Source organism: Hemiscyllium ocellatum, chromosome 6, assembly GCF_020745735.1.
Source record: "Hemiscyllium ocellatum isolate sHemOce1 chromosome 6, sHemOce1.pat.X.cur, whole genome shotgun sequence".
NCBI classification, from domain to species: Eukaryota; Metazoa; Chordata; class Chondrichthyes; order Orectolobiformes; family Hemiscylliidae; genus Hemiscyllium; species Hemiscyllium ocellatum.
Genome location: NC_083406.1, coordinates 15,570,761 through 15,598,084, shown reverse-complemented (window position 1 = coordinate 15,598,084; position 27,324 = coordinate 15,570,761). Strand labels below are relative to the sequence as shown.

The 27,324-nt window shown below is 43.9% G+C and overlaps 1 protein-coding gene across 2 annotated transcripts in view; it reads left to right on the top strand.

The window, feature by feature from the left end:
• The window catches only part of LOC132816367 (collagen alpha-6(IV) chain-like), a 206,216-nt gene that overhangs the window by 79,362 nt on the left and 99,530 nt on the right, over positions 1-27,324 (top strand). For both annotated transcript variants that reach the window (XM_060825834.1, XM_060825833.1), the window contains exons 5-7: positions 23,486-23,620; positions 25,193-25,237; positions 26,425-26,541. In XM_060825834.1, the coding sequence (XP_060681817.1) occupies positions 23,486-23,620; positions 25,193-25,237; positions 26,425-26,541 (297 nt within the window). The remainder of the gene's footprint in view (positions 1-23,485; positions 23,621-25,192; positions 25,238-26,424; positions 26,542-27,324) is intronic.

Sequence of the window (27,324 nt, the reverse complement as noted above, 5' to 3'; positions counted from 1 at the left end):
TCTGGGTGGGTTACTCTTCGGAGGGTTGGTGTGTTATTGGGCCGAAGAGCCTGTTTCCACAATGCAGGGAATCTAATCTAATATATTTCACATCAACACCACCAATATTTGGTAGCACAGCCAAACCTCACTGTGAAAAATTCCCAAGATGCTGTTGGATGGCGATGAGCTGCCAAATGACTGAGGGGTTGATTCAGAGATTCATGTGTGGAACCCATGCACTTCCTGCCTGCTCCTGGCAATAGCTTTGCACTTTCCCATCCCAACGCAGACCAAAGATGTGCAGGTGAGTGGACTGGCCATGCTAAATTGCCCCATAGTGTTAGGTGCATTAGTCAGAGGGGAATGGGTCTGGGTGGGTCACTCTTTGGAGGGTCGGTGTGGACTGGTTGGGCTGAAGGGCCTGTTTCTGCACTGTACTGAATCTAATCTTAAAAAAAACACATCACCAGCACCAGGCGTATTCTGAGTGGTCCCGGTCTCCAGTAGTTCTGCTCCCATATTTCAAGCATTGACCACCCTTGGATCCAATTTAATATTCAATTGGAATGGCGGCGGTATTTTCCTTTATTGGTAGAATGTGGGATAAGGCCATTTGTCCCATTGAGTATATACCCACCCTCCAAACAGCATCCCACCCAGACCTCAAAACCTTACATTTGCTGTGGCCAATCCATTGAACCTGCATATCTTTGCACTGTGGGAGGAAATGCAGACAGACACGGGGAGAATGTGCAAACTCTACACAGACACCTGAAGCTGGAATCGAACCCAAGTCCCTGGAGCTGTGAGGCAGCAGTGCTAACCACTGAGCTACCGTGCCACCCTAATGTTTGAGTGCTGTTTAAACAAGTTTTTCCCATCTCCCAATGTTTTTATAATAAACCAGAAATTAGTTTTAAAGACAGTTTGTTTTAATCCTCGTTTAATTTTGTGGTTTTTTTTGCTCCCAGCTCTGGCTCTGGACATTAATCTTTAATTCTGGGAAACTCTACAGAGACTCTGGAGATTTGGCCCACTCTCGGCTGACAATCTTTTAACACCTTGAGTCCAGCTTTCTTTACTATGCACTTTTCACTTTCTCAGAAGCAGGCATTGTTATCTTATTCATTCATGAAATGTGGGCATTGCTGGCTGTGTCAGCATTTATTAGACCCTCCCCCACCCAGAATTGCCCTGGGGGCTGTTGAGAGTCAGCAAGGGTCGGGGGATCTGGACTAAGATTCAGAACATTGAAATTTTCCTTCCCTAGATTGGCATTAGTGAACCAGATGAGTTTTTTTTTAAATTACAACTGAGACATTGTCAGCATTCGGCTAGGTTCTAATTACAGAATTTTTATTTCATTCAAATTTTACCGTCAGCCGAGGTGAACCAGAAGATCACCTGGGTTTCCGGATTACTAGGTCAGTGACATTGCTGGCTGCGTCTCCACCTCCTCCGAGTATGTTTGTAGCTGCTGAGTTATTCAATGCCTGGCATGCAAAGAACAAGGCCTGTGCGCCTGAGAAAAGGTGAGAAAAGCAGACTGACTTAGTCCTTGTCAGGCAGAACATTCCAGATCGTAGCAACTCACTGTGTAAAAAAAAGCATCATCCTGATATCTCCAAATGACAATGACCTTAAATCGGAGACCCTTTGGTTACTGACCCTCCTGCCACTGCAACTACTTTCCCTTTATTTAATGTATGAAATCCCTTCATGATTTTGAAGCCCCGGTTAAATCAGCCCTGAAATTTCTCTGCTCTAAGGCAAGCGATGCAGCCTCTATGTTGTAACCCTGCTGCCACTCCAGTAAATGTCCTCTGCACCCTCTCTAACGTCGAACAGTAGCAGTATGGCTAAAGTTCAGAGTTTTATTTTAACAGATTGTCAGCGGAGCAGAAGATATATAATACCAGTGCCAGCTCTTCAAAACAGCTCTCCAAATAATCACCATCCCCACTCCACCCAATCTTTCCCCAGAGCCCTGATAATACTTTACAGGATTTTGAAAACCTGGACGTTGTCCGATTGAAAGGGCATACATTTGTCCATGGTTAGGAAGGGAAATCGTCATGGAGATTTCCCAATTATTAATAGGAATGAGCTTGCTGGGAAAGCATTTTTTCTCAAAAAGAAAATTGGTTTTAACCCAATCCTGTGAGTTAAAAAGGAGGCATTAGACTGGGATTTAGCAAGTGCCCTTTGAAGTTATTTTCTCAGATATCGCAAAAGTTTATCTGGAAACAACTTAACAGTTAGCTGCTTTAAACAATGGAAAATGAACACGCTTCCAGATTTTTTTTCCCTTGTGATATGACATGAAAGCATTTCACGAGATCTCATTCTAAATTTCTGATCATTGCCACGGCAACCAGGAGACTCAGTGGTGAGATAAAGATTGAAGTATGAAGTCAAAGAACAAATCCAAGTAAAACAGTTATATCCATTCACATATGCTGCCAGTAATCACAGTGCGTGCCCAATCAAAGGATTCCAGAATGTTCCAGGCCTGAAGTATGCCATTCAGTCCGTCAAGCCTATGCTGATTGTTTTCCTGAAGTAAATCACACATCCTAATCCCATTGTCCCTCTCACTCCCAAACTCTTCAATATCCCATCCAGTCTAATCCCACTCTGCCCCTCACTCCTGATGTCTTTAATATCCAACAAGTCTAATCCCATTCTTTCCCTCACCCCTATGCACTTTAATATCCATCCAACTTAAATATTACTCTCCCTTTCATTCCTCCAAGTCCTTCAATATCCAATCCAGACACATCCCACACCGCCCCTCACTCCCCATGTCTTTTAATATCCACCCAGTCTAGTCCCATTCTTTCCCTCATCCCCCACACCCATTATCATCCAACCCAGTCCAATATCACTCTCTCCCTCACTCCCTGTGTCCTCTAATATCCAACAAGTCTAATCTCAGTCTTTCCCTCAACCCTGCACCCTTTAATATCCCACCCAGTCTAATGTAACTCTTTCCCTCACCTCCACACCCTTTAACATCCCACCCAATTTAATATCAGTCTCCCCTTCACTGCCCAAGTTTGACTTCAGCAATTTCTCAACTGCTGAAGAACCTCTACAATTTGAGATAATAATGGTTCTCAGCACAGAAAAACCTTGACCAGAAATGTGGTGTAGATTTTTACTTTACTGCTCAGCATTGAACTAATAACTCAGGTTTGTCTCACATCATGAAAACCGCAAACCTTTGCTCCCATTAATGAAAATCTATCACAACTAGCAATCTGGAATGCCTGCTTTACCTGCAGGTCAGACATTAAAAATCTACCCTGTAGTTTTAAAAGAGCAACAGCAATATAATGAGGTGTAAACAAATAGGTTTATTGGGGTTTAGTGCTGTGAGGGAAAACTCAAGCAAAGTAAAATGGAAGAAACCTTTTCAAACAGTAATAGTTTAGGTAGCTGTCCCTCTGTCAATTGGCAGTCACTTAGCACAGCATTGCTGAGGTTCTGTATGTGCAAACTCGTCCTGCCATCACGCAGTGGCACTGACTTGAAACAGATCATCAATATTTTTCCTTTTCTGAGCAGCGTTGTACCTCATGGTGGTTTTGCAGCAGAAACTTCCTCACACTGATCCGTTTTCTCACATTCTCTTGGGCACTTTTTCGGAATTAGCTGGAATTCCTGCTGTCGCTGCTGCCTTTCAGAGCACTCAGAATGATCCATCATTATTTATTACCCATCAGAATCTTGAATCCTTCATTAAGCCAAGCTCTTAGTTGTCCCAGCTGTGAATGGTTCCGTGATGAGGCGCTGATCATACTCTCACAGTGGAATTGGTGCAAACAGCAGCTGTCCTGGACATCTGCAAAGTTTTAAATAACTTCTGGTTCTGCTTGTTATGAGTTATTTTCACCTGGATGCAACATACACTGAGTTAGTGAAGCTGATTTAACCCAATGTCACTTCGTTTATAGAGTCATAGAGACGTACAGCACAGAAACAGAACCTTCGGCCCAATACATCCATGCCGACCAGATATCCTACATTAATGTGGTCTCATTTGCCAGCATTTGGCCCCTATCTCTCAAAACCCTTCCTATTCATATACCCACCCAGATGCCTTTTAAATGCTGTAATTGTACCAGTCTCCACCACTTCCTCTGGCAACACAAAGGTGACCTTGGAAGGACAGTAAAGAATTAACAGCCTAATAGAGACACTAACTATCTCTGATGGTTTTCATCCAACCTGGAACAGTCTGAACAGAACAAAGATAAGCAAAACGGCATTTCAATAGCACCTTCAACTTCAGGACATCTCAGGCCACTTTGAAGTGTCTTAAAAGGACAGTCACTATTGTTGGATGAGGTGAAGGTGCCGTTTTTGAGTGTCTGAGAGAGACTGGATAAAGTAGTGGAGTCACCTGTAGAATGACAGCAGATACAGTTTATTTTGTTCAAAAAGCACACAATCTGTAGTCTGTCAGTCCATGTGACATTTTATAAATTCCTACTTTGGAAAGGAACCAGTCTGATTCAAGGTTGGAGTATAGACAGACTCTAACCTTGCACGTTCAATGCATTATCTAAGCTGAGATATCATTTTTTTTTAATAAAAGCTTAAGTTATCTCAGGAAAGACTTGAAAGAAGTTCTTGGATTTATGTGTTAATGAATCAAAACTTACAACCTATTTGAAGTGTTTAAAGACTTAACAGGAATCTAGCTTTGTTCAATTCAGTGCATCAGTTGTGTGAAACTTTAATCTTTTACAATAAGTTCTGTGTTCTATGATCCTGCCTGACTAGCTACTTGATGAAGGAGCAGTGCTCCAACAGCTTGCACTTCCAAATAAACCTGTGATTTTTAACTGTTGCAGGAAACAATTTGTAAACAGCAAGCTCCCAAAAGCAGCAAAAGATATGACCAAATAATCTGTTCTAATCAGAGTTACAAATTGACCAGGATATTGAGGAGAGCTACTTGTTATGTGTATTTCTTTAAAGCCCAAAGTGGTGCAGTGTTGATTAGATTACCCCCCACTTTCTGGTCTAAGAGTCCTAATGATTAAACAACATGAGATTTATTACGTCACTTTAACAACAAACAGGTTAGATACAATGAGGTACATTATGACAGAGACTGTTAGGAGCTCATTAGCTCCAGATCTGTCTTCCTCCATCAATGTCCCCTTTGCATCATTACAACGGTGATGCGCACAATACTCAAATACTAGCTCTTTCAGACCCACTTGCAACCTCCCACCCTGGTTGTTCCCTCATACTTATTCTATTGTTAATCCGTTTACATTTATCACTATCCCACCATCCCCCCAGCTTTTTGATTGTATCAGTTCAGCTTGTCTGAAAGTTTGACTATTCTTCTCAAACATATTCTCTTTTGGACTTGGAAAGACAGTGTTGGGTAAAAGGTAGTATTAAAAATTGGGCAGTATTCATGCCTGAACTTTCATTACTCCAGTGCAATTGCAGGAGTTTTTAATGTCTGGTGTCTGTCCTACATGTTACATTTGAGTGATCTAAAGAAATGAAAGTGTTCGGTAGATTTCTTGCCCCTAGTTTTATCTTCTCCTTGTAGGATTGATCTATGCTACGTTCAAGCCTCTGCATCAGTCATGATCTGAATGACTTCCTTTAGGATTAATTCTTCTTTGGACTGAAATAAATCTTACAAAGTCTCATCAGTAATGTCAATAAGAATCCAGTCTCTTACAAATTCTGACTTTAATTCATCATAGTCTCATCTTTCCATTATCCTATGGAGATCATCAATAGATTTCTCCTGGATGCTATAGTTGTTGGGGGTCGAATCTTATATTTTCAAGAAATTATTATTTCTGAGGTTGAAATAATTACCAAAGGTTTTCACTGCCTGTACAAATTGTCTGATGTTTCTTTGCCACTTGGTTATCAACAACATCACATTATACTCCGAACTATGTACAGAAGTGTGTTCATCATTCAGCTTCGATTTTATAATACAGTTCAAAGTTGTTCTATACCTGAAGAGCTGTGTTCCCCAGAATGTGCGATTTTGATGTCTATTTGGCCTATCTGTGAAATTATATCCTGCTGGCAATGGTTATTGCTGGTGTAAAAACTGACAGAACTGCAAATGCTGTAAATCAGAAACAAAAACAGAAATTGTTTTTAAGGAATTGCCGCTGGACCCGAAATGATTTCTCTACACAGATGCTGCTAGACCTGCTGACCTTTTCCAGCAATTTCTGATTTGGTTTGTTCTTTCTGATGTTACAGCTTTCCATGCCACTAGGTATTTTATCTTCTTTAAATATTATTAATGTGCAGTAATGGCAGTTCTCCTATGCTTCTTGGCTACAGTGTAGGTTTTCCCACCCCCTTCACCAGCTAAAGTGGAAGTTTTGAAGCACTTCAGAGAGTTGCTCTGACTCCCACTGAGTCCTCACCATTTCCTGTAAAATGTCTGTGTTCCACTAGAATCACAAACTTCTTTCAACTGACCAGCATTTATCTGCTTAGCAGTTTCTGCACTCCTGGAATATATGATTTCTCTCTCGTCACCTTCTTAGTTTCGATTTTCCAGACTGTCCTCATGGTATCCACACTATGACAATGACAGTTGATTGGAGCTGCAACATTTTTGTTTCAAATGACTGCCCTTTCAGCCTCAATTTAAAGTTCTCTCTTTGCTCCAAGGGATTTTTGGTTTTGACTCATGTAACCACTGCTGTGTGGTCAGCTCTAGTTTGGCTAGACTTGGCTGCAAACTACTTCCACAGACTATCCCTTCACAATGCAGCCTACACCTGTACCTTGGAGCAGCAGATTTCTTCTGTGTGTTTTCTGTCAGAGATGAAATGATTCTTATGTCATTCCCAGCAATTGTGACATTATCCCAGTTAGTGGTATTTACTGCACTTAATCCAACGTTAACCCGTTCACACCTGCAGACAACACTCCACTGCTTTAGTTTCAAATCAGTGCCTTGGATTGTCTCAAAGAATGCATGTCTGCAAGTGTAGCTCCCACTCAGTCCTGCCCCTCCGACAGTCCAGCAACCCCTCAGTAATGCAACTCCAGCAGTGCAATGCTCCCTCAATACTGCCCCAGCACGCTGGCCCAAATTTAGGAATGTTACACACTGAACCCTGACCGAGATGTGTGTGCTGACACCCTGCTGTTTTACAACATTAAAGAAGCACAGTGCACAGTGGTTAGCATTGCTGTCTCACAGTTCCAGGCACCCAGGTTCAGTTCCAGCCTCGAGTGATTGTCTATGTGGAATTTGCACATTCTCTCCGTGTCTGAATAAGATTCCTTCTGGCACTCTGGTTTCCTCCCACAGTCTAAACATAAGCAGGTTAGGTGGATAGACCATGCTAAAATGCCTATTGTGTCCAGAGATGTGCAGGTAAGTTGGATTGGCCATGGGAAATACAGGGTTTTAGGGATAGGATGGGAGGAGTGTGTCTGGGTGGGATGCTCTTTGGAGAGTTGGAGTACAACTCATAGAGTCAAAGAGATGTTCAGCACAGATACAGATCTATCTATCCAACTCATCCATGCCAACCAGATATCCTACATTAATGTAGTCCCATTTGCCAGCATTTGACCCATATCCCCCCATGGCAATTTACCTGACCAATTCACCTAACCTGCACATCTTTGAACTGTGGGAGGAAACCCACGTAGACACAGGGAGAGTATGCAAACTCCACACAGACAGTCGCCCGAAGCTGGAATTGAACCTGGCTCCCTGGCACTGCGAGGAAGCTGCGCTAACTACTGAGCCACTGTGCCACCTATGATTCTAACATTTTGACACAGAAAGTTTGGAATATAATTGTGGGATTGGGAGGGATGGGATTGAATTTTCAAAGTTGTGAAAATGCCATTAGAGAACAGATTGTGCTGTGGGTTTGTGTACAGCTGTACTACTTGTAGACGTGGTGCTGACTTTCTTCACAACCCTGATGAGGTGACATTTTGAGCATTGGGTATAGGATTGGGCACTAAGTGGCTGAGGCGTTGAGATGTTTCCATTGTCAGTGGACCTTCTGACCTGCATATCTCAATTCCTGCTGCCTGTTCTCTTCAACAGATTAATGGTAGAGTCGGAACAGACTGTCCAGATCTGTGCCGGTCATCAGAGTTAGCTCCAAGTGAACTCTGAAAGATCCAAATAACATTTGGGCCAATGTCGATTCCAACTCCTCAGCACGCGACAAAGGAAACCGGAAGAGAGCTTTCTTCAAGTGCTTGTTTATTCCATCTCAGAATGTTTCTGTAAATAAGGAGTTCATTTGCCTGGCCAAGGGGGTTATGTTGGAAGCACTCAAATTTGCAAAGACTTATTTTCTTGGCTTATTAATTACTGCAGAGATTCCAAATTGATCATTTGGTAAACAGTGATTAGATTTGAATGCCAAGAAGATGTATTTCCAGAAAATTGGAACAAAACTTTGTTACTGAAAGCATCCTATTGTCTGCAAACAAGTTTCAGATCCTCATAACTGGCCAAAGGACAGCTGTTTGGTTAACTCATCAGTTTTATGTTTGCATTTGATTATTGGATTTGAGTTGTTGGACTCTGGCATCTTAGCAGGACTGTCATAAATCCAGGGAGGATCCACATTGAAAATGCATTTTGAAGAAGGTACCTGAGGGAACATTTCTGGAGTAAACAGGAGAAACCTCCTTGTACTAATTCTGCCATTCAGCTCAGTATCCAGCCTGGATCATAGGGGTCAGCTTGGATCCAGCCTATTCCAGCTACCTTTTATCCTTTAGTCCCTCACCAACAAAAATCCCAAAATCTCAGTTTTGAAACAAAAGTTCAACAATCTCAGTTTTGAAATTTTGAAAAGAGATAGGAACAGGAGTCGGCCGTGTGGCCGATCTTTTCATAGACTCAGTTCCACTTATCCAGCCACTCACCATAACCCTTCATTCCTTTACTGTTCAACAATCTACCTTTACCTTCAAAACATTAAATGAGATAGCCTCAACTGGACAGGGGATTCCACAGATTCACAACCCTTTGGGTGAAGAGGTTCATCCTCAACCCAGGCCTAAATCTGCTCCCCCTTAATTCGCCCACTAACTCACTAAACAGCCCTCCTGCTTCTATCTTATCTACTCCCTTCATAATTTTATAATTTCAATAAGATCCCCTCTCATCTTCCTAAATTCCAACAAGTATAGACCCAGTCTACTCAACTTCTCCTTATAAGCCAAACTCCTCAACTCCAGAATCAACCTCGTAAACCCCCTCTGCACCCCCTCCAGTGCCAATACATCCTTTCTCAAATAACGAGACCAAAACTGTACACAGTCCTCCTGGTGTGGCCTCACCAGCAGCCTCTACAGCTGCAACATAACCTCCCTGTTTTTATACCCCATCCTTCTAGCAATGAAGGATAATATTCCATTTTCACTTGATACTCAGTTTTTGGAAGGAGAGAAATCCAGATTGTATTTGAAGGAATACTTCCTGATATAGCTCTTGATTTTAAGATTCTGTTCTTGTGATCTGGACTCTCGCCCACCAGGAGAACAGTTTTTCTCTAACTGCCCGTCCAGTCCTTTATTCATCCGATAACCCCTGTTAGAATAGCAATGCCTTTATTGGATTATTCCCAGTGTATTCAAAGGGAAAGCAACAAGATGAGACTTCAGTTCCGCTCAAGAACAGTGCAGAATGTGACATCCGATTTACTGTGGATTTACTGAATGTAGGTATGGGAAGGCAATCCACACAAACAGCTGAGATGGCCTGTCTGTCTATCAGTGAATGTGCTGATGAGATTGGCCCAGATTTCTTCAGTCTGAGTGCTTCCAATCAACTTATTGCAAGATGCATTTATGTTAAGAGAGAGGAATTATTTACCCAAGTTTACAATACTAGAACTTCCAAAGCAATTACATACTCTAGCATTGACCCTACTTGTGATAGGTGTATCTCATTTACATCAATTCATGTGTTCATGCGTATGTAATTTATAAACATGTAGAAACGACAGAGGGAAGAATGAGCATCTCCCAGGAAGTCATTTTGCAATGAAATTTTATACCTAGTATTCTATCACATTGAGATGATTGGCGATAATTTCTGTTTTTGGGAAATGTTATTGCCTATTTTAAAGAGAAAGTAACAGCAGAGCATTTAGAAATGGTCAGTAGGGCTTCATGAAGGGGAGGTCATGCCTGGCAAATGTACTAGAATACTTTGAGGAGGTAACAAGCAGATAGATAAAGGGGAAGAGGTGAATGTGATTACTTGGATCTTCAGAAGATGTTTGATATTAGGCTACTTCATAAAATAAGACCCAATGGTGTTGGAGGTGGTACATTAGCAGGGACAGAGGATTGGCTCACTAATAGAAGACAGAGTTGGATTAGGGGTGTCATTTTCAGGATGGTAACTGTAACTTGTGGATCAGTGCTGAGCCTATTTTATTTAAAACATTGAATGGGGAAAATGCTGACTGTCACCATGTTTGTGAATAACACAAAAATAGGTGAGAAACAGAGTTGATGTTTCATGGTGAATTTCATTCTTATCCAGAACTTGTTCCAAAGAAGGGTTATATTAGACTGGAAACATTTCTTTCCCCACAGTCCTGCTGAGATTTCTTAGTATCTTCTGTTTTTCAACATCATCCAATCCCTTCAGATTGAGCACAGGGACATTGGTTGCTTAGCTTTATGTCTCCATCTGACAACATACAGAGACAAGTTCTTTTTGTACAGGATGGGAAGGTGAATTTATGCAAAATATTTTAGCAATAGCACTCTTCCTCCCAAAGAGGCTGGTGATATTTGAATTTATTTCCTCTGCTTTCTTTGAAATGTGCTTCTGGAGTTTGTATTATAATTTCTGCTCGTAATCTTCAAACACAGCTCTGTGAAGACACTGAGGGAAGACGCACTGAGACTGTGGGAGAGGAAGTGTAATCCTCTTGCCAAGGACAAATGCTAAGACATTGCTGGAACATTGTAATTTCAGCCTCCGCCCACTTGCGCTTTTTCTCAGCTGAAAATTTTCTCTCTGAAAAAAAATGTGTCCAGGGACATGGAATGTGAGATTTATTCTGAGTGTGGGCGTTCGAAGCCAGATAGAGTTCTCAGCTAATGGTCAGTCACTGGGAACAGACTGGAAGGATGGGAGGGAGGGTTGAACAGTGAAGATCAACCAGTCTCAAGTAATCCCAGGCATATGTGTTTGTCATTAATGAAAAGCCATTGTGAAATAAATGCCAGAGGAAATGAACAGGAATGACATGGGTGGGATGTGAAGTGGTGATACGTTATTGCAGTTAACCTTGTAAACAATTAAGACAGGCTTAACTCATAACTTAACCCTTACGTGGGAGAGCTGCAATGGACAGAGTCGTGCATGCTGTTCACCACAGATTTTCAGAGACGCGTTTTATTTTGGGTTAGTTTGTTCTTCTGAAGATAAAAGTAGTTTTGCTTCAGCACAGCAAGATCCCAAAAGCAGCGAATGTAGTGTCTCGCTTGTTTTTCGGGAGAAATCTTTGGGCAGAATACTGAGAGGACAGCAGGCCACAAAATCTCATCACAGCGCTGCTATGATGAAGTCATTAGTTTGTCTGTTTTTTGGTGACAGTGCTTAAAGGAGGAATGTTGGCCCAGACACCGTGAGAACTGCCTTAACTTTCTTCAAAACATTCCAAGGAATCTTCAATCCCCGCAGGAACAGACTAAAGAGGCCTTGGTTTAAACTTTCATCCACCTCTGACACTGCAGCACTCCCTTTGTCCTGCGCTGGTGTATTTACATTCAATGCATGCTCCACACCTGCAATGGAAACGCACAACCTTCTAATTCATGTAGTGAGAGGCTAATGGCTGCATTCTCACAGAACACTCACATGTCACTTCAACATCCAAGTACAACATAGATGCTAAAACGTTCTCAAGGCACTGAATTAAAGTAGCATATTGTACTCCTCAGTAGCAAGCAACCTGTGAAATATTTCTGGTACGTTTTGAAAGACTGAGTCCATTCAACAGTGCAATGCTCCCTCAGTACTGACCTCCTGACAGTGCTGCACTCCCTCAGTACTGACCCCCTGACAGTGCTGCACTCCCTCAGTACTGACCCTCTGACAGTGCAGCACTCCCTCAGTATTGACCCTCTGACAGTGCAGCACTCCCTCAGTACTGACCCTCTGACAGTGTAGCACTCCCTTGGTACTGACCCTCTGACAGTGTAGCACTCCCTCGGTACTGACCCTCTGACAGTGCAGCACTCCCTCGGTACTGACCCTCTGACAGTGCCGCACTCCCTCAGTACTGACCCCCGACAGTGCAGCATTCCCTCAATACTGACCCTCTGACAGTGCATCACTCCCTCAGTATTGACCCTCTGACAGTGCGGCACTCCCTCAGCACTGACCCTGGAGTTCTGACAATAAGCCTGCATGAAATGTCCTCTCCCCTTCCAGATCACAGCCCATCTCTTTGTAAATTTACAATTCAATTTGAGAAAATGGCAGCTATGATGTCCTCCATTAGTTGTTATGGAATAATGTGTAAATTCAAACCCAGTAGATGACAGTATTTGAGGCACGATGACTGCCTAGGAGGACCTCAAACTCAAAAATGTTAACACTTTCTCTAAGAAAAGAAATAGTGATGTCCTCTCCACTGCAGCCATTTAATCTATTTCTTGTGTAGCTAACTTTTTAGCTAACATGGCAACATTCCAACTTGGTGTTCATGTGTGGTTAGTGGTTGGCTCATGCCAATTCGCGTAGATAATAGGTCCGGGATTGTCTGGCCAATGACCAGGCCAGGAGTTGGTAAAGACAAAGCTCTTAGATGATGCTGAAGTCCAACATTCAGTGAGCCACAGTGGAGACTGACGTGAATATGCGCCAAACAACCTCCTCTGTATCATCTGTTGAGTTTTTACACTATCTGTTTCCCAATGGACCGGAGGAGAATTGTAAATGCAACATGAGAAAGGGTGATATGGCTATTAATGAGGTGCAAGTAAGTGGAAATAAGGTAGTCACTAGGGGGAGGGTGAGATTCTGAACTTCAGCTCGAGGTGAAAATTGGGCCAATATCTCTGGATATTGCGAATTTGTTTTTTGCTTCCATTCTTGCCCCACATAAGCACCTCCCTCATCATTAGTCCTACCCCAGTATGGAGTGGAGAATTCTGCTTATTGGTTATGATTGCAGGGTTGTAGGAAATGAGCGTTCACCTCTCCCCACAAATACCAGCATTCACTGGGCTTCTGTATAAAGCCCAGTCCAAGTTCCAAGAGAGTGAAATAATCTAATTCTGCCGAGAGTTTGACTGTTGTCAAATCCGCTCCATGTGAGTGGAAGCGAGCAGTTCTCTTCACCAGCTGTTTTAACAATAGATGAATTTCCGGAGACAGATGTTTTCTTTCCTTGTTCAATTTTTATTTCACCCTGTTGTTGTTCGAACAATTTGCAGTTCAGACAGCAGCTTCCCAGCTTCTTAAACAAATGGCCATTCCCCACCTGGGAATTTATGACGCAAGTGATTGCAGTGGCTATACAGGAAGAACAGCATTTTTTTTCAATGCAGCACCTATAACATGATGCAAATGATGTCCTGGCCAGTGAGACACACATCCTGTGAATGAATAAAGAAACAAATATACCACAACACTGCAGAGTTTTGCAGTCGCTCTCAATTGAAGTGATATGCTGCTTTGCTGTTCTTCCGGTCACGGAGCACAAGTTCACATTTTCTCTTATTATAGCCCATCTGCCAATTTTTGCCCCCTTGTTTAACTTGCTTTTTGGCTGGGTTCAGAAAAGATTTACAAGGATGATGCCAGGGTTGGGGGGTTTGTATTATAGGGAGAGGCTGAACAGGCTGGGGATGTTTTTGCTATAGCTGAAGGGTGACCTTATAGAGGTTTATAAAATCATGAGGTTCATGGATAGGGTGAATAGACAAGGTCTTTTCCCCAGAGTAGGGGAGTCCATAACTACAGGGCATGGATTTATGGTGAGAGGGGAACAATATAAAAGGGACCTGAGGCACAACTTTTTCACGCAGAGAGTGAATGAGGTGCCGGAAGAACTGGTGGAGGCTGATACAATTACAACATTTAAAAGGCATGTGGATGGGTACATGAACAGGAAGGGTTTGGAGGGATATGGGTCAAATGCTGGCAAACGGGACTAGATTAATTTAGGGTATCTGTTTAGCATGGATCAGTTGGACTGAAGGGTCTGTTTATGTGCTGTACATCTCTATGACTCTATCTTTGTATCATCAGCAAATTTAACAACCGTGCATTTGGTCCCTTCACCCAACTCATTAATATCGCCGCAAATCGTAGAGGGGCCAGCACGGATCCTTTCAGCATTTAATTTGCCACATTTTGTCAATCTGGGAATGACCTATTTATCCTGTCTCTCTCTGTTTCCTGTGAGCTGCCCACTCTTCTATATTTGCAAATATGTTAAGTAACTAATCAAATGCCTTACAAAAATCCCAAGTGCACCACGTTGCACACATTCCCCCTTATCCACCTTACTTGTTACCCCCTCGAAGAATTCTGTTAAATTAGCTGAGCATGATTTTCCTGTCACAAGCCCTGCCTGCTCTACCTGGTTATATTACAATTTTCTAGGTGCCCTCCTGTAATCTGCACTCTATTAAAATCGATTCCAATATATTACCAGGGACAAAGTTTAAGCCTGCAGTTCCCCACTTTCCGCCTCCCTCATTTCTTGAATCGGTTATATTCAATATGATGGGGACTTACCAGCATCAAGGGAATTTTGGAAAATTAAACTATAAGGAGAAACTTGCTGCTTTATGGCAGAATTAACAGGCACCAGTCAGAACTGAGAGGCCTGAGAAAGCACCGGACTGTAGTGTGTGGACATGTCTGTTACCGAGTCTGTTACTATCCCCACAATAGGAGAATGGATACAATATTCCATCGCCATTTCTCAAACAATAACTGTGTGTAGAAGACAGAGGGTTTTCAATGTTTAAAGTGTTGAATATTTTTTCCTAAATTTTGTTTAGAAACACTGCACATTTTGAATTTGAAAATCCAGAACCGAATTCACGGAGTGGCAGCTGTTGAAGTGTCAGAGCTGGCCAAAACAAAACGTTGGAATAAGGGAATTAATTTTCCTTCTGAGGCCCTTGGGGTGTATTCCTAAGAGCTGGAGCCTTGGCAACCAATTCCTGTGGAGGCCGCTTCCTAACCACAATCTGAAGCAATGCAGAAAATCAATTAAAATCTCGCAAATTGGTGGCAAAATCCAATTATTATTAAGCTGTGACAGCATGAGAGAAAATCTTGTTCAGCAAATTTGATTGAGATTTTCAACGACGCAGTCAGGTTTGTTGACGAGGGTAATGCATACGATGTGGTCTACATGCACTTTAGCAAGGCTTTTAATAAGGTGCCTCACGGCAGACTGGTCAAGGAGGTAAGAGCCCATGGGATCCCAGGCATGTTGGATCCAAAACTGGCTGAGAGGCAGGAAGCAGAGGGTAATGTTTTTATGGCTGAAAGACTGTTTCCCATAAGGTTCAACAGGGCTTAGTGCTGGGGTCCTTGCTGTTTCCAGTATACATGAATAATTTGGAGTTAAAGGAAGGGGGTATGTTTAAGAAGTGTGCAGGTGACTTAAAAATGGATGGCTTGGTAAACAGGAGGAAATACTGGTAAAGCACAGGAGGATATCAGTAGACTGGCCAGTTGGGCAGAGCAACTGGTTGTGTATAGACCAAAGTGCACCAGAGCAAAGGCCTATGATAGACCAAGAGCAAAGATTGCAATGCAGTGTAATCAGAGTGAGAGCATATAACACAGTGAGATGTATACAACAGTGTGAGCAAATACCAGAGAGAGAGGAGGTTTGTGAAGGTGAGGTTCAGGAATTTGGGGCTTATGGAGAGCATTGTTTTAAAGAAGATGGAGGGAGGTACCAGAGCAGAGAAGGAGATGGAGGAGCCAAGAGGAGTCAGAGTGTTTGTGGGCAGGGGTCTGAGACAAAGGGATCCAGGTTGAAGAAGAGATGAGGTGATGGTTCTCCAGGAGAGGGAGCAGGGATGGGAAGGTTGAGAGGAGTCGGTACTTAAGGGAGGGGCATATTGAAGAGGAAGAGAGAGTTTTGAGGAGATGAAACCTTGGGGAGACGGGGACTTGGTGTTGTGGAGTTGACTGAACATTGCTCAGATTTGTTTTGTCTTCTGTTCTACCCCTGCACTGATAGTGGGTCAGTCCTTGCAGTATCAGGTACAAAGCAACTTACTTGAGACCATTAAGTCAGAAAAGAGTTTTTGTTAGGCATTACTTTACTGTGTTTTGATTAGGACGCTGAAGTGTGTTGGCAAGTTTGGCACCGGGGCACTTTGTAGAGTTCCCGCAGTATAGATGTTATGTTTGTTAACCCTCCCTATGTTCTGCACAATCCCTGCTGCTTTATTTACTCCGCATTCCCTCTAGTTTGCAGCTGTAAGCAATGTAACGACCTGGAAAAGGAACATGGACTGGCAGTCATCCAGGTGGTGGTTTTGTAGCTTTTAGAGAGGATGGGGTTTCTCCCAGTTCTCCAAGGAACGTGAGGTTTATTTGTAGAAGTTATACAGTGTGCTGTTAGAATCCACATTCCCACAATAAGCCCAGAGAAATCCCACAGGAAAGCAACTTACCTGGAATTTCATTCACTAATTTTAATTTCACAGCTGCACCAGTAGTTTCCTTACAGAGATTTCAACACACTCGACTTGTTGTTTCACAAAGTAATGGCAACACATGCTTGGCTACAATACTCACATAAGAAACACCTCCTGTAATCCCTGGCATTAACATCGTTTTTCCTGAAATTAACTTTACAGCTCACTGCTGCTGCAAGGTTTTTTTTGTGAAATAGCGGGCACAGATGGTTCATATTACCAAATGAAATACATAGACAGTCCCATCAGTGAAATCCTCTCGCAGGGAACACTGGTTTGTTCCAGAACTCTGTTCCCTCTGCCACAGCCCCCAGACTGGAGTTTTATTCTGGGTTACTCTTCAGGTTGTTACTCGTTGCTTGATGCGTGTTCTCTGCCCAGTTTCCAGGGCTCCTGAGTAACAAGATGTCCCCAGTATTCCACTGAAACTACTCAGGTCAAGAGGGTGTTGCTGGAAGTGCACAGCAGGTCAGGCAACATCCGAGGAGCAGGAGAATCAACACTTCAGGCATAAGCTCTTCATCAAGAATGAGGGCTAATGATCGAAACATCGATTCTCCTCCTTCTCGGATGCTGCCTGACCTGCTGTGCTTTTCCAGCACGACACTCTCGACTCTGATCTCCAGCATCTGCAGTCCTCACTTTTTTCTGAAACTACGCATGGCCAATAGTACCCCAACTGAAAATGTGTTGCTGGAAAAGCGCAGCAGGTCAGGCAGCATTCAAGGAACAGGAGATTCGACGTTTCGGGCATAAGCCCTTCTTCATTGAGCAGGAGCTGTAGGAAATGCTGCGTTCTGAGCTGATTTCCTTAACATCCTCTCTCCATATAAAACATCCAGAAAACCTTTCATCTTTCAGAACTCATAGCCTTGGTCTGAATCAGCATAAATTCTCCTTCCTGTTCTCCGTTCACCACATCATCTGGGAAAAGCAGACTTTCAAATGCAGAAGGTTGGAAAAATAATTATCCAGGGTAGACTTAGACAGTGAATATTTAAAGGACAGATTTTTCTATGTGTTGGTTTTGGAGATTTCAAATCTTGTCCTAGCTCAGTGTTACGAGCCATTCTGGTAAATATGTTCTACGGCCAGGTAAATCTCCTGCCTGCTCGCTCAATGAGAACAACCGGCAGTGATCGCGAAGAGAATTCTTACTCAGTTGCAAATTATACTTTCAAATTATAGTCTCAACTTTTCTCCTCGAAACAAAAGTCAGTCGTGAAAAAGAAGTCATTCGCTTTGACTAATGGCAGCAGATACGACTGAGAATCAATAGAATGCCAAAGATTTTGGAGGGAGGTTAAAAAAGCAAACAAGTGAAGCAAAGAGAAGCTTTGGGAAGAGACTAGCAGCTAATGTAAAGAGGACCGTTTCCAGGTTTGCGGATGACACTAAACGACACAGTGGTTAGCACTGCTGCCTCACAGCGCCAGGGACCCAGGTTCGAATCCAGCCTGTGGCGACTGCCTGTGTGGAGTTTGCACATTCTCCCCGTGTCTGCGTGGGTTTCCTCTAGTTTCCCCTCACAGTCCAAAGATGTGCAGGTTAGGTGATTTGGCTGTATTAAATTGCCTGTAGTGTTCAGGGATGTGTGGGTTAGGTGCATTAGATTAGATTACTCACTTACAGTGTGGAAGCAGACCATTCGGCCCAACAAGTCCACACCAACCCGCTGAAGCGTAACCCACCCAGACCCATTCCCCTAAATTTACCCCTTCACCGAACACTATGGGCAATTTAGCATGGCCAATTCACCTGACCTGCACATCTTTGGATTGTGGGAGCAAACCCATGCAGACACGGGGAGAATGTGCAAACTCCACGCAGACAGTGACCTGAGGTGGGAATTGTACCCGGGTCCCTGGCTCTGTGAGGCAGCAGTGTTAACCACTGTGCCACCGTGCCGCCCATTAATCAGGGGACATGTAGAGTAATAGGGGATTGGGTCTGGGTGGGTTACTCTTCGGAGGGTCCGTGTAGAGTTGGTGGGCCGAAGGGCCTGTTTCCACACTTTGGGGATTTTACGATTCTATGAATAAACTTGGACGAATTGTAAACTGTGAGAAGGACAGTGACTCCAAAAGGGCATTGAAGTTGGAGTGGATGGAGAGGTAGCAGATGAAGTTCAATGCAGAGAAGTGGAAGGCAATGTAGTTTGGTCGGAAGGACATTGAAAACAATATAAAACAGGGGAGACATTACTGGAGAGGGTTCAGGAGGGGAGGGACCTGATTGCGTATGTGCAAACATCATTGAAGGTAGTATTACAGGTGGAGAGAGCAGTAAAAAGAGCAGACAGTGTCCTCAGCTTTATTAATTAGGGCATACAAGAGCAGGGAGTTAATCTTATACTTACACCTGATACTTCTTAGCCCTCAGCTAGAGTGTTACGTTTAATGTGGATGCCACATTATTGGAAAGCTGCGAATACTTTGGAGACTCATAGAGGTGTATAAAATCATGAGGGGCATGGATAGGATAAATGGACAAAGTCTTTTTCCTGTGATGGGGGAGTCCAGAACTAGAGGGCATAGGTTTAATATGAGATAGGAAAGATATAAATAAGGGACTTAAGTGGCAACTTTTTCACACAGAGGGTGGTGCGTGTATGGAATAAGCTGCCAGAGGAAGTGGTGGAGGCTGGTACAATTGCAACAATTAAAAGGCAACAGGAAGGGTTTGGAGGGATATGGGTCGGGTGCTGGCAAATGGGACTAGATTGGGTTGGGATATCTGTTTGGCATGGACAATTTGGACCGAAGGGTCTGTTTCTGTGCTGGACATCTCTATGACTCTATGGACATGATTTCCAAGAATGATTCCTGAGATGAGGCACTTCAGTTATGAAGATCGATTTAAGAATTTGGGGTGTTCCTCCTTCGAGAGAAGAAAGCTGAGGGGAGATTTGATAGACATTTTGAAAACCGTGAGCAGGCTGGACAGAGTAGCTCAGGAGAATATGTTTCCAACTGTAGAAGTGTCAACAAGTGAGTTAAAGTGCGAATGCAGCAAGGGTCATGTGGGAAAGAAACAGTTTCGCACAGAGAGTAATGAGAGTGTGGAATACAGGACCTGGAAATGTGGTTCAATTGAGACATTCAAGAGATGGTTTTATGGATAGAAATGGTGGACAGGAATATGTGGAAAAGGCAGGAGATTGGTGTTAGGTATTAGAAGCAGATTAGATAATAGAGCTGGTGCAGACTCAATGGGCTGAATGACCTCTTTCTGCCACCTCAAAGGGAGGGTGATTCTGTTATCTCTCCATGAATTCCCTAGTACTGACCTCCAACAGTGATGCACTGCCTTGAGTACCCTTCCTCAGGCAATGCAGCACTACCTCAGTAGTGCATTCGAATGTCAGCCTAGGACTTGAACTCCAAGACCTACTGACTCTGTGGTAAAATGATGTGAAGGTGCCGGTGTTGGACTAGGATGGACAAAGTCAGAAGTCACACCACACCAGGTTACAGTCTGACAGGTTTATTGGGAAGCTCTAGCTTTTGGAGCATTGCTCCTTCATCAGGCAGCTGTGGGGTAAGATCATAAGACACAGAATTTTATGATCCTGTCCCAGAGCTACCTGATGAAAGAGCAGTGCTCTGAAAGTCAGTACTTCTCAAATAAACCTGTTGGACTGTAACTTGGTGTTGTGACTTCTGACTTTGTCCACCCCAGGCTCCTCCACATCACAGAGTTTATAGGCAAAGAGATAACAGCAGGAAGATCATAAATATCGACACAGGCATTAGGTTTCTGCAGAGCTTGCATTATCTCTCTGCCTATCATCTCTGTGCCTGTGCACTTCCCTTCATTTCACTTGATCAGCTCTCTGATTTCCAATAAACCTGTCGGACTATAACCTGGTGTTGTGTGACTTCTGACCATAGTTAAAATGCTACTGAACTGTAGCTGTTGCCATTCAGAATCTGTAATGTGGAGGTGGAACTAAGGGGCTTCCGTAGCACTAGTAACAGAAGAGCAAGAGAATGTAAAAGGAACGTGCTATTCCTTGTGCTGGGAAAATCACAGATCCTATACTTGGCTCATTTTAATCATGCTGGATGCCACTGCCATCTTGTGGAATTTCTATGAATTGCAGCCATTTCCAAAAGTATCAAATGAAGAAATGCATCATCTCGCTTAAGGTTTTTTAAATATTTTATCTTTTGCAAAAGAATTCCTCAATTCTGTTGCACAAAACAGCCCTCAGTCTAGAAACTCTAATCAGACAAATCTGAAACCTTGCCACGTAATAAGATAATGGTCCTGAAATTCCACTGGCCTGATAGTGATAATTGTTAAGAGTCATAGAGATGTACAGCACAGAAACAGACCATTCGGTCTAGCTTATCCATGCTGACCAGATATCCCATCCTAATCTAGCCATTTGCCAGCACTTGACCCATATCTCTCTAAACCCTTCCTATTCATATACCAAGTAAAAAGTGAGGTCTGCAGATGCTGGAGATCAGAGCTGAAAATGTGTTGCTGGTTAAAGCACAGCAGGTCAGGCAGCATCCAAGGAACAGGAAATTCGACGTTTCGGGCCAGAGCCCTTCATCAGGAAAGGGCTGATGATTCCTGATGAAGGGCTCTGGCCCGAAACGTCGAATTTCCTGTTCCTTGGATGCTGCCTGACCTGCTGTGCTTTAACCAGCAACACATTTCAGCAGTATTCATTTACCAATCCAAAAGACATTTATATGTTGCAATTGTACCAGCCTCCACCACTTTCTTTGGCAGCTCATTCCATACACGTACCACCCTCTTAGTGAAAAAAATGCCCCTTAGGTCCCTTTTAAATCTTTCCCCTCTCACCCTAAACCTATGCCCTCTAGTTCTGGACTCCCCCATCCCAGGGAAAAGACTTTGTTTTCTCACCCTATCCATGCCCCTCATAACTTTATAAATCTCTACCTCTGACGCTCCAGGGAAAACAGCCCCAGCCTTATCAGCCTCTCCTTAAAGCTCAAAGCCTCCAACCCTGGCAACATCCATGTAAATCTTTTCTGAACCCTTTCAGGTTTTGCAACATCCTTCTGATAGCATGGAAACCAGTTACTGCAGGGTTGACTGCAGATTCATGCGGGGACCATGCAGACATCCCAATGTACCTGACTCCATAGGAATTGCTGAAAAGCTAAAGTTTCTTTAGGGTAATTTCCCTGTGTCTGGCATTATTGGATAAAGTTACTTAAAGCAGCAGTTTTCAAGATGAGAAATGTACTGCAAAATGTTTGGGAAGAACTGCCATTTACCTGTCCATGCTTTACAAAGTAAAAAAATCATAGAATCCCTACAGTGTGGATGGAAGCTATTTGGCCAACCTATTCTGCACCAAACCTCCAACGAACATCACACCCAGTAGCTACCCCATCCTGAAACTGTGCATGTAGCATGTCCAATCCACCCAACCTGCACATTTCTGTGACTATTAAGCTCAGCATCTGAACAAGCATTGACCTGCCCCAAATGACACCACCTGACGGCTGACACACCATTACCCAGTAACCCCAACCATCGGAGTCTCTCTGTACCACGAGTCACAATGTATCTAGAGTCTCCTTGTACCTAGAGTCACACTGTATCCAGAGTCTCCCTGTACCTGGGGTCACACTTTAACTTGGGTCTGCCTGTACCTAGAGTCACACTATATCTGGAGTCTCCCTGTACCGAGGGTCACACTGTATCCGGGGTCACCCTGTACCTAGAGTCACACTGTATCTGAGTCTCCCTATATCTATCGTCACACTATATCCGAGTCTCCCTGTACTTTGGGTCACATTGTATTGGAGTCTCCCTGTACCTAGAGTCACACTGTATCCAGAGTCTCCACGTAACTGGATTCATACTGTATTGGAGTCTCCCTGTACCTAGATTCACACTGTATCTGAGTCTCCCTGTACCTTGGGTCACACTGTATCCGGAGTCTCCCTGTACCTAGGGTGACACTGTATCCAGAGTCTCTCTGTACCTAGAGTCACACTGTATCCAGAGTCGCATTGTATTGGAGTCTCCCTGTACCTAGGGTCACACTGTACCCAGAGTCTCCCTGTACCTAGGATCACGTTGTATCTGGAGTCTCCCTGTACCCAGGGTCACATGTATCTGAGTCTCCCTGGACCTAGATTCACACTGTATCCAGTCTCCCTGTACCTTGGGTCACACTGTATCCAGAGTCTCCCTGTACCTAGGATCACGCTGTATATGGAATCTCCCTGTACCTAGAGTCACACTGTATTGGAGTCTCCCTGTACCTGGAGTCACACTGTATCTAGAGTCTCCCTGTACCTCGGGTCACACTGTATCTGAGTCTCCCTGTACCTAGGGTCACACTGTATCCGAGTCTCCCTGTACCTTGGGTCACACTGTATCCGGAGTCTCCCTGTACCTAGCGTCACACTGTATCCGGAGTCTCCCTGTACCTAGAGTCACACTGTATCTGAGTCTCCCTGTACCTTGGTTCACACTGTATCCGGAGTCTCCCTGTACCTAGAGTCACACTGTATCTGGAGTCTCCCTGTACCTAGGGTCACACTGTATCTGGAGTCTCCCTGTACCTTGGTTCACACTGTATCCGGAGTCTCCCTGTACCTAGGGTCACACTGTATCTGGAGTCTCCCTGTACCTAGAGTCACACTGTATCTGAGTCTCCCTGTACCTAGAGTCACACTGTATCCAGAGTCTCCCTGTACCTAGGGTCACACTGTATCCAGAGTCTCCCTGTGTTGTTCCTGCTTTAAAATGTATGTTGACCTGCAGTTTGTTGACGGATGTATTTTCATTCCAGGGCCGGCCGGGTGCGCCAGGATCTCAGGGACCACAAGGTCCCCCTGGGCCTCCGGGACGACAGGGAGTTGCTGGACATAAAGGAGCGAAAGGTGACCGAGGCAAACCTGGAGTGACCGGACAAACTGGAGACAAGGTTCCTCTAAATCAATCATTTACACTGATCAAAGTAACACGACAGTTTGAGGGCTCAATACATCCATCTCAATCCGTGTGAGATCAGGCCATTAACTAAATGGACCTTCTCCTAATTTTCATTAATTATTGAAATCAATTCACCATCAAGTTGAAGTTGAATCTAAATTTCCCTGTGTGTTTGAAATGATTGATTTTCCATTTAGCCCTGGCTAGGGGTGGTGTTGGGGAGGGTGGGGAAGGAGGAATTGTCACTTGTTTTGTTGACCTGTTGCTTCACGTTCAACTCAATGATCATTCTCTCCAAACATTATCACCTGGTTTCAGTTCAGTCACCAATGTAACATAGGAAACAGAGATGAGAAAGGATCACCTTTCGTCAAGTTTACCTTCTACAAGCTCACAGCAGCGGGGAGCGTTGTAAATCTTCAATCCGAATATAGCTCATCCATGTTGCAGCCAGAAATTGCTCTGAACCTGTGGGAAATGTCTCGGGTGTTTCCCAGAGCACTTAGATGTAAGGCAGAGTTTGTGAGGCTGGGTTTGCTGACTCTAGTGAAGACCTGGAGATGTAGTGGCATGGACAGTAGTGGCAGTAAAATCCTGAGAGAGGCAGAGCCTCACACTCCTCGTCCTTCCCCAGATCCAGCAGATCAAAGGTGGGAGTGAGGGGACACTCTCTGAAATAAAGGAACTTACTAAACAGACAAATGGTTAAAGGGACAGGTGAGGGTCAATGTCATGAGGAGTCACTGTTATGAAAGGGATGCCCTTGGGATCGTTGATTCAGGTTAAAGGGACCCTGTCAGGGTCACTCTGGGGACTGTGATCTACACCTGCTGATTGTTTGGAGTTTTTCCTGAGGGTTCACTTGGACTCTCAGCCACTCAGTTGGAGTACATCACTTTGGGATCTGCTAAGGATAAGGTCCATCACCTAGGTATGCCCCCATTTGGGATCGGGAAGGGCAGATACATTCTGGCATCTCCAAGGCTCGTCAGAATTTATCAGACTTTAATCAATGAAGTAAAAATGGTAATCTTCCCAAATTCCTGCCCTTCCCACAGCTTACTCCACCTGGATGAAATTCTTCTGATCTCCCGTCAATAGGATGATAAATTTCAGGGTAATCTTGGAGGGTTTACCAAAGCTCTGAGTGATTGCCTATTTCCCACCCATTGTCAATGGGGCAGTCCTCCCACCTCTGGGTCATACTGTCTAATCGACTGGAACTGACCCACTGGGAAAGGGCATCAGGGAGCTAAAGAGGGTGACTACTGGCAGAGCTGTGTTCCCCAAACACCAGGGTCCCATTGTATTGCGTTGGCCGCTGAAGAAGATTGGCGATCTGGCATCCCACCTTTCCAGTCTCCGTTCCCAGCTCCTGCCTGTCTCCAACATACTCGACAATCCCAGCATGCATTCCACATCGAGCATTCCAAAATGGGGGGAGATTCTGGCTGTTATTTCTAGCCCTAGAGCCACCCTGGTCCATGTTACTGCTACTGTGTGAGTTATAACCGCATTGACCAGATTCTCTACCTGATTTCTTCTCCATCTCATTTTAACACAGGGACCAATGGGAGTGCCCGGGTTTGCAGGCAATGATGGCATACCAGTAAGTACTCAGTCAAAATGGCTGCTCTCTGTAATAGCTCTCCTGCTGTTACCCTGTGAGATCGTTTTAGACCTTTAAACATGTCTGTTGGATGAAATGTGTAAACTCAAAGGAACATAAACAAAGAGATTGCAACTGTCCTCATCCTTTAACCCTTTAAACCCTAGTCTCATTGAAATTTCCAGTCACCGGAGGAAGTAGTTTCTTTGTATCAATCCTCACAGGAGGGGATATGATTGCTTCTTTCAGAGATTCCTTTAAAGAAAGCTCCAGATTTCCACTCCCCTATGTGTAAAGAAGTGCTTCCTGACACCACCTTTCATCGCTGGCTCCAAAGTTATGTTTCTACTCCCCAACACTGTCATGGACTCTCCACCAGAAAAGCCCCCATCGACCTTACCAATTCCTCAAATAAATACCTTGGCTTGTTCAGTCCTCGATCCGCTAAACTAAAGGGAATATAAACCTGAACTATCCAATGTATCCTCATTATTTAACATCTTAATCACTGATGTATCTGTTTTTTGTGAGGTACAGGGTCCAGAACAGAATGCAGCATCTGCAAATTGAGTTTCAACATCATTTCCAATGATCTGTCGTTGGACTTCAATGAAAGGATATTGAAATAACTCCACTGAGGCCAATATCTATGACCAAGTCACAGTGTATTTACACGTGACCAGTCCTTGACATTTGTACTGCCTCATTCAGAGTCAGCTCCCACAGTGTCGGCATCTCTGACACCCTCCCCCTTTCTTTTTTTTTAGTGCCTTTATACTCCTTTTTTTTCCTTTACCCCCGCACTACCGCCTAACTGCGGTAGTGCTTATTTTTTCCCCTGCATCCATGTTGTGTGTGTGCAGGTGTGAGACACAGTGAGAGACACAAAGTGCACAAATGTTTATTTAATTTCCACCACCAGGAAGAAAGGAAAACACCCGAGTGGCCTGTGACAAGACCCTCCCCCTTTCTATCTGTCAGCCAGGGCTCCCTGTTTGGATCAGATTAACAGCCCCAATCAAGGAACTCAAATTCTCTGAGGTCCAGCTGGCTGACATCATTGCAAAGAATAGGGAGGTTTTTTTGATTGAAAGTTAGTTCCTTGAGTTTATGATTTCGGAGGAATAGCTGAACTGCCTTCTGTAGGCGGGCTGAATGATCTTGTGCTGAAACTGTCATCACTTTAGGGTCACCCAGGACAGCCAGGCCCCCGGGGACCTCCTGGACACGATGGTTGCAATGGGACAAGAGGCGATCCCGGAGCCACGGGTCAACCTGGATTTCCTGGTTTGTTGGGCATTTCTGTGAGTCAATGTTTCTGTTCTGAAAAACACTATGTACGGGGTGAGAGTGAACGTGATTAACATAACAGAGAAAGACTGCCTTGGTCTAAACATCGGCATGCTCACTGCATTGTGACTTCAAACCACGTGCTTCTTTCTAACTGTAAGACAATCTCAAAGAACCTTTGAGCACAGGAAGAGTCCATTCGGTCCCGCAAGCTTCTGCTTTTCCAGTGAGCTCCACTCCCTTCCTCTTTCCGCTCCCCACCCCCTCACAGTCCTGCTTATATTTTCCCACTTCTGTTCAGAAAGTCAGACTTGACTTGGCTTCTGTACTTTTCCAAACATGACATTCCAAATCACTATGAATCACAGTGCTAAAGGAAAGCTTACTCCATTGAAGGGAAATCCTGCTAGCTCAGTATTTCCCATTACATTTTCCAAAGACAACTGCCTTGGTGTTGATTTGAATATTGGATACCTGGGGTTGCCATCACTCAAAATTCTGAAATTCTACCCAGCCCAGCTCCTCTGAGGAATCAGTTGAACTTCAACTGAGGCTACTTGCCTTGCAGCACTGTGATTTGGTGAGAGACTCTGGATCCTGGGCTGGGTCTGGTTATGTTACAGACTCTATTTGAGTGCCCAGCATTCAAAACATACATGGGCAACAGGTGAATTCTCCCTGAAGTCTGAAAATGGCCAGAAAGGCTTGGTTGTTCCTGAAACTTTGATGCCCACAGCCGTACATGGAACAATAAGAATATTTGACTCCTGCTCCTCCAATCACAGACTCTTTCTCAC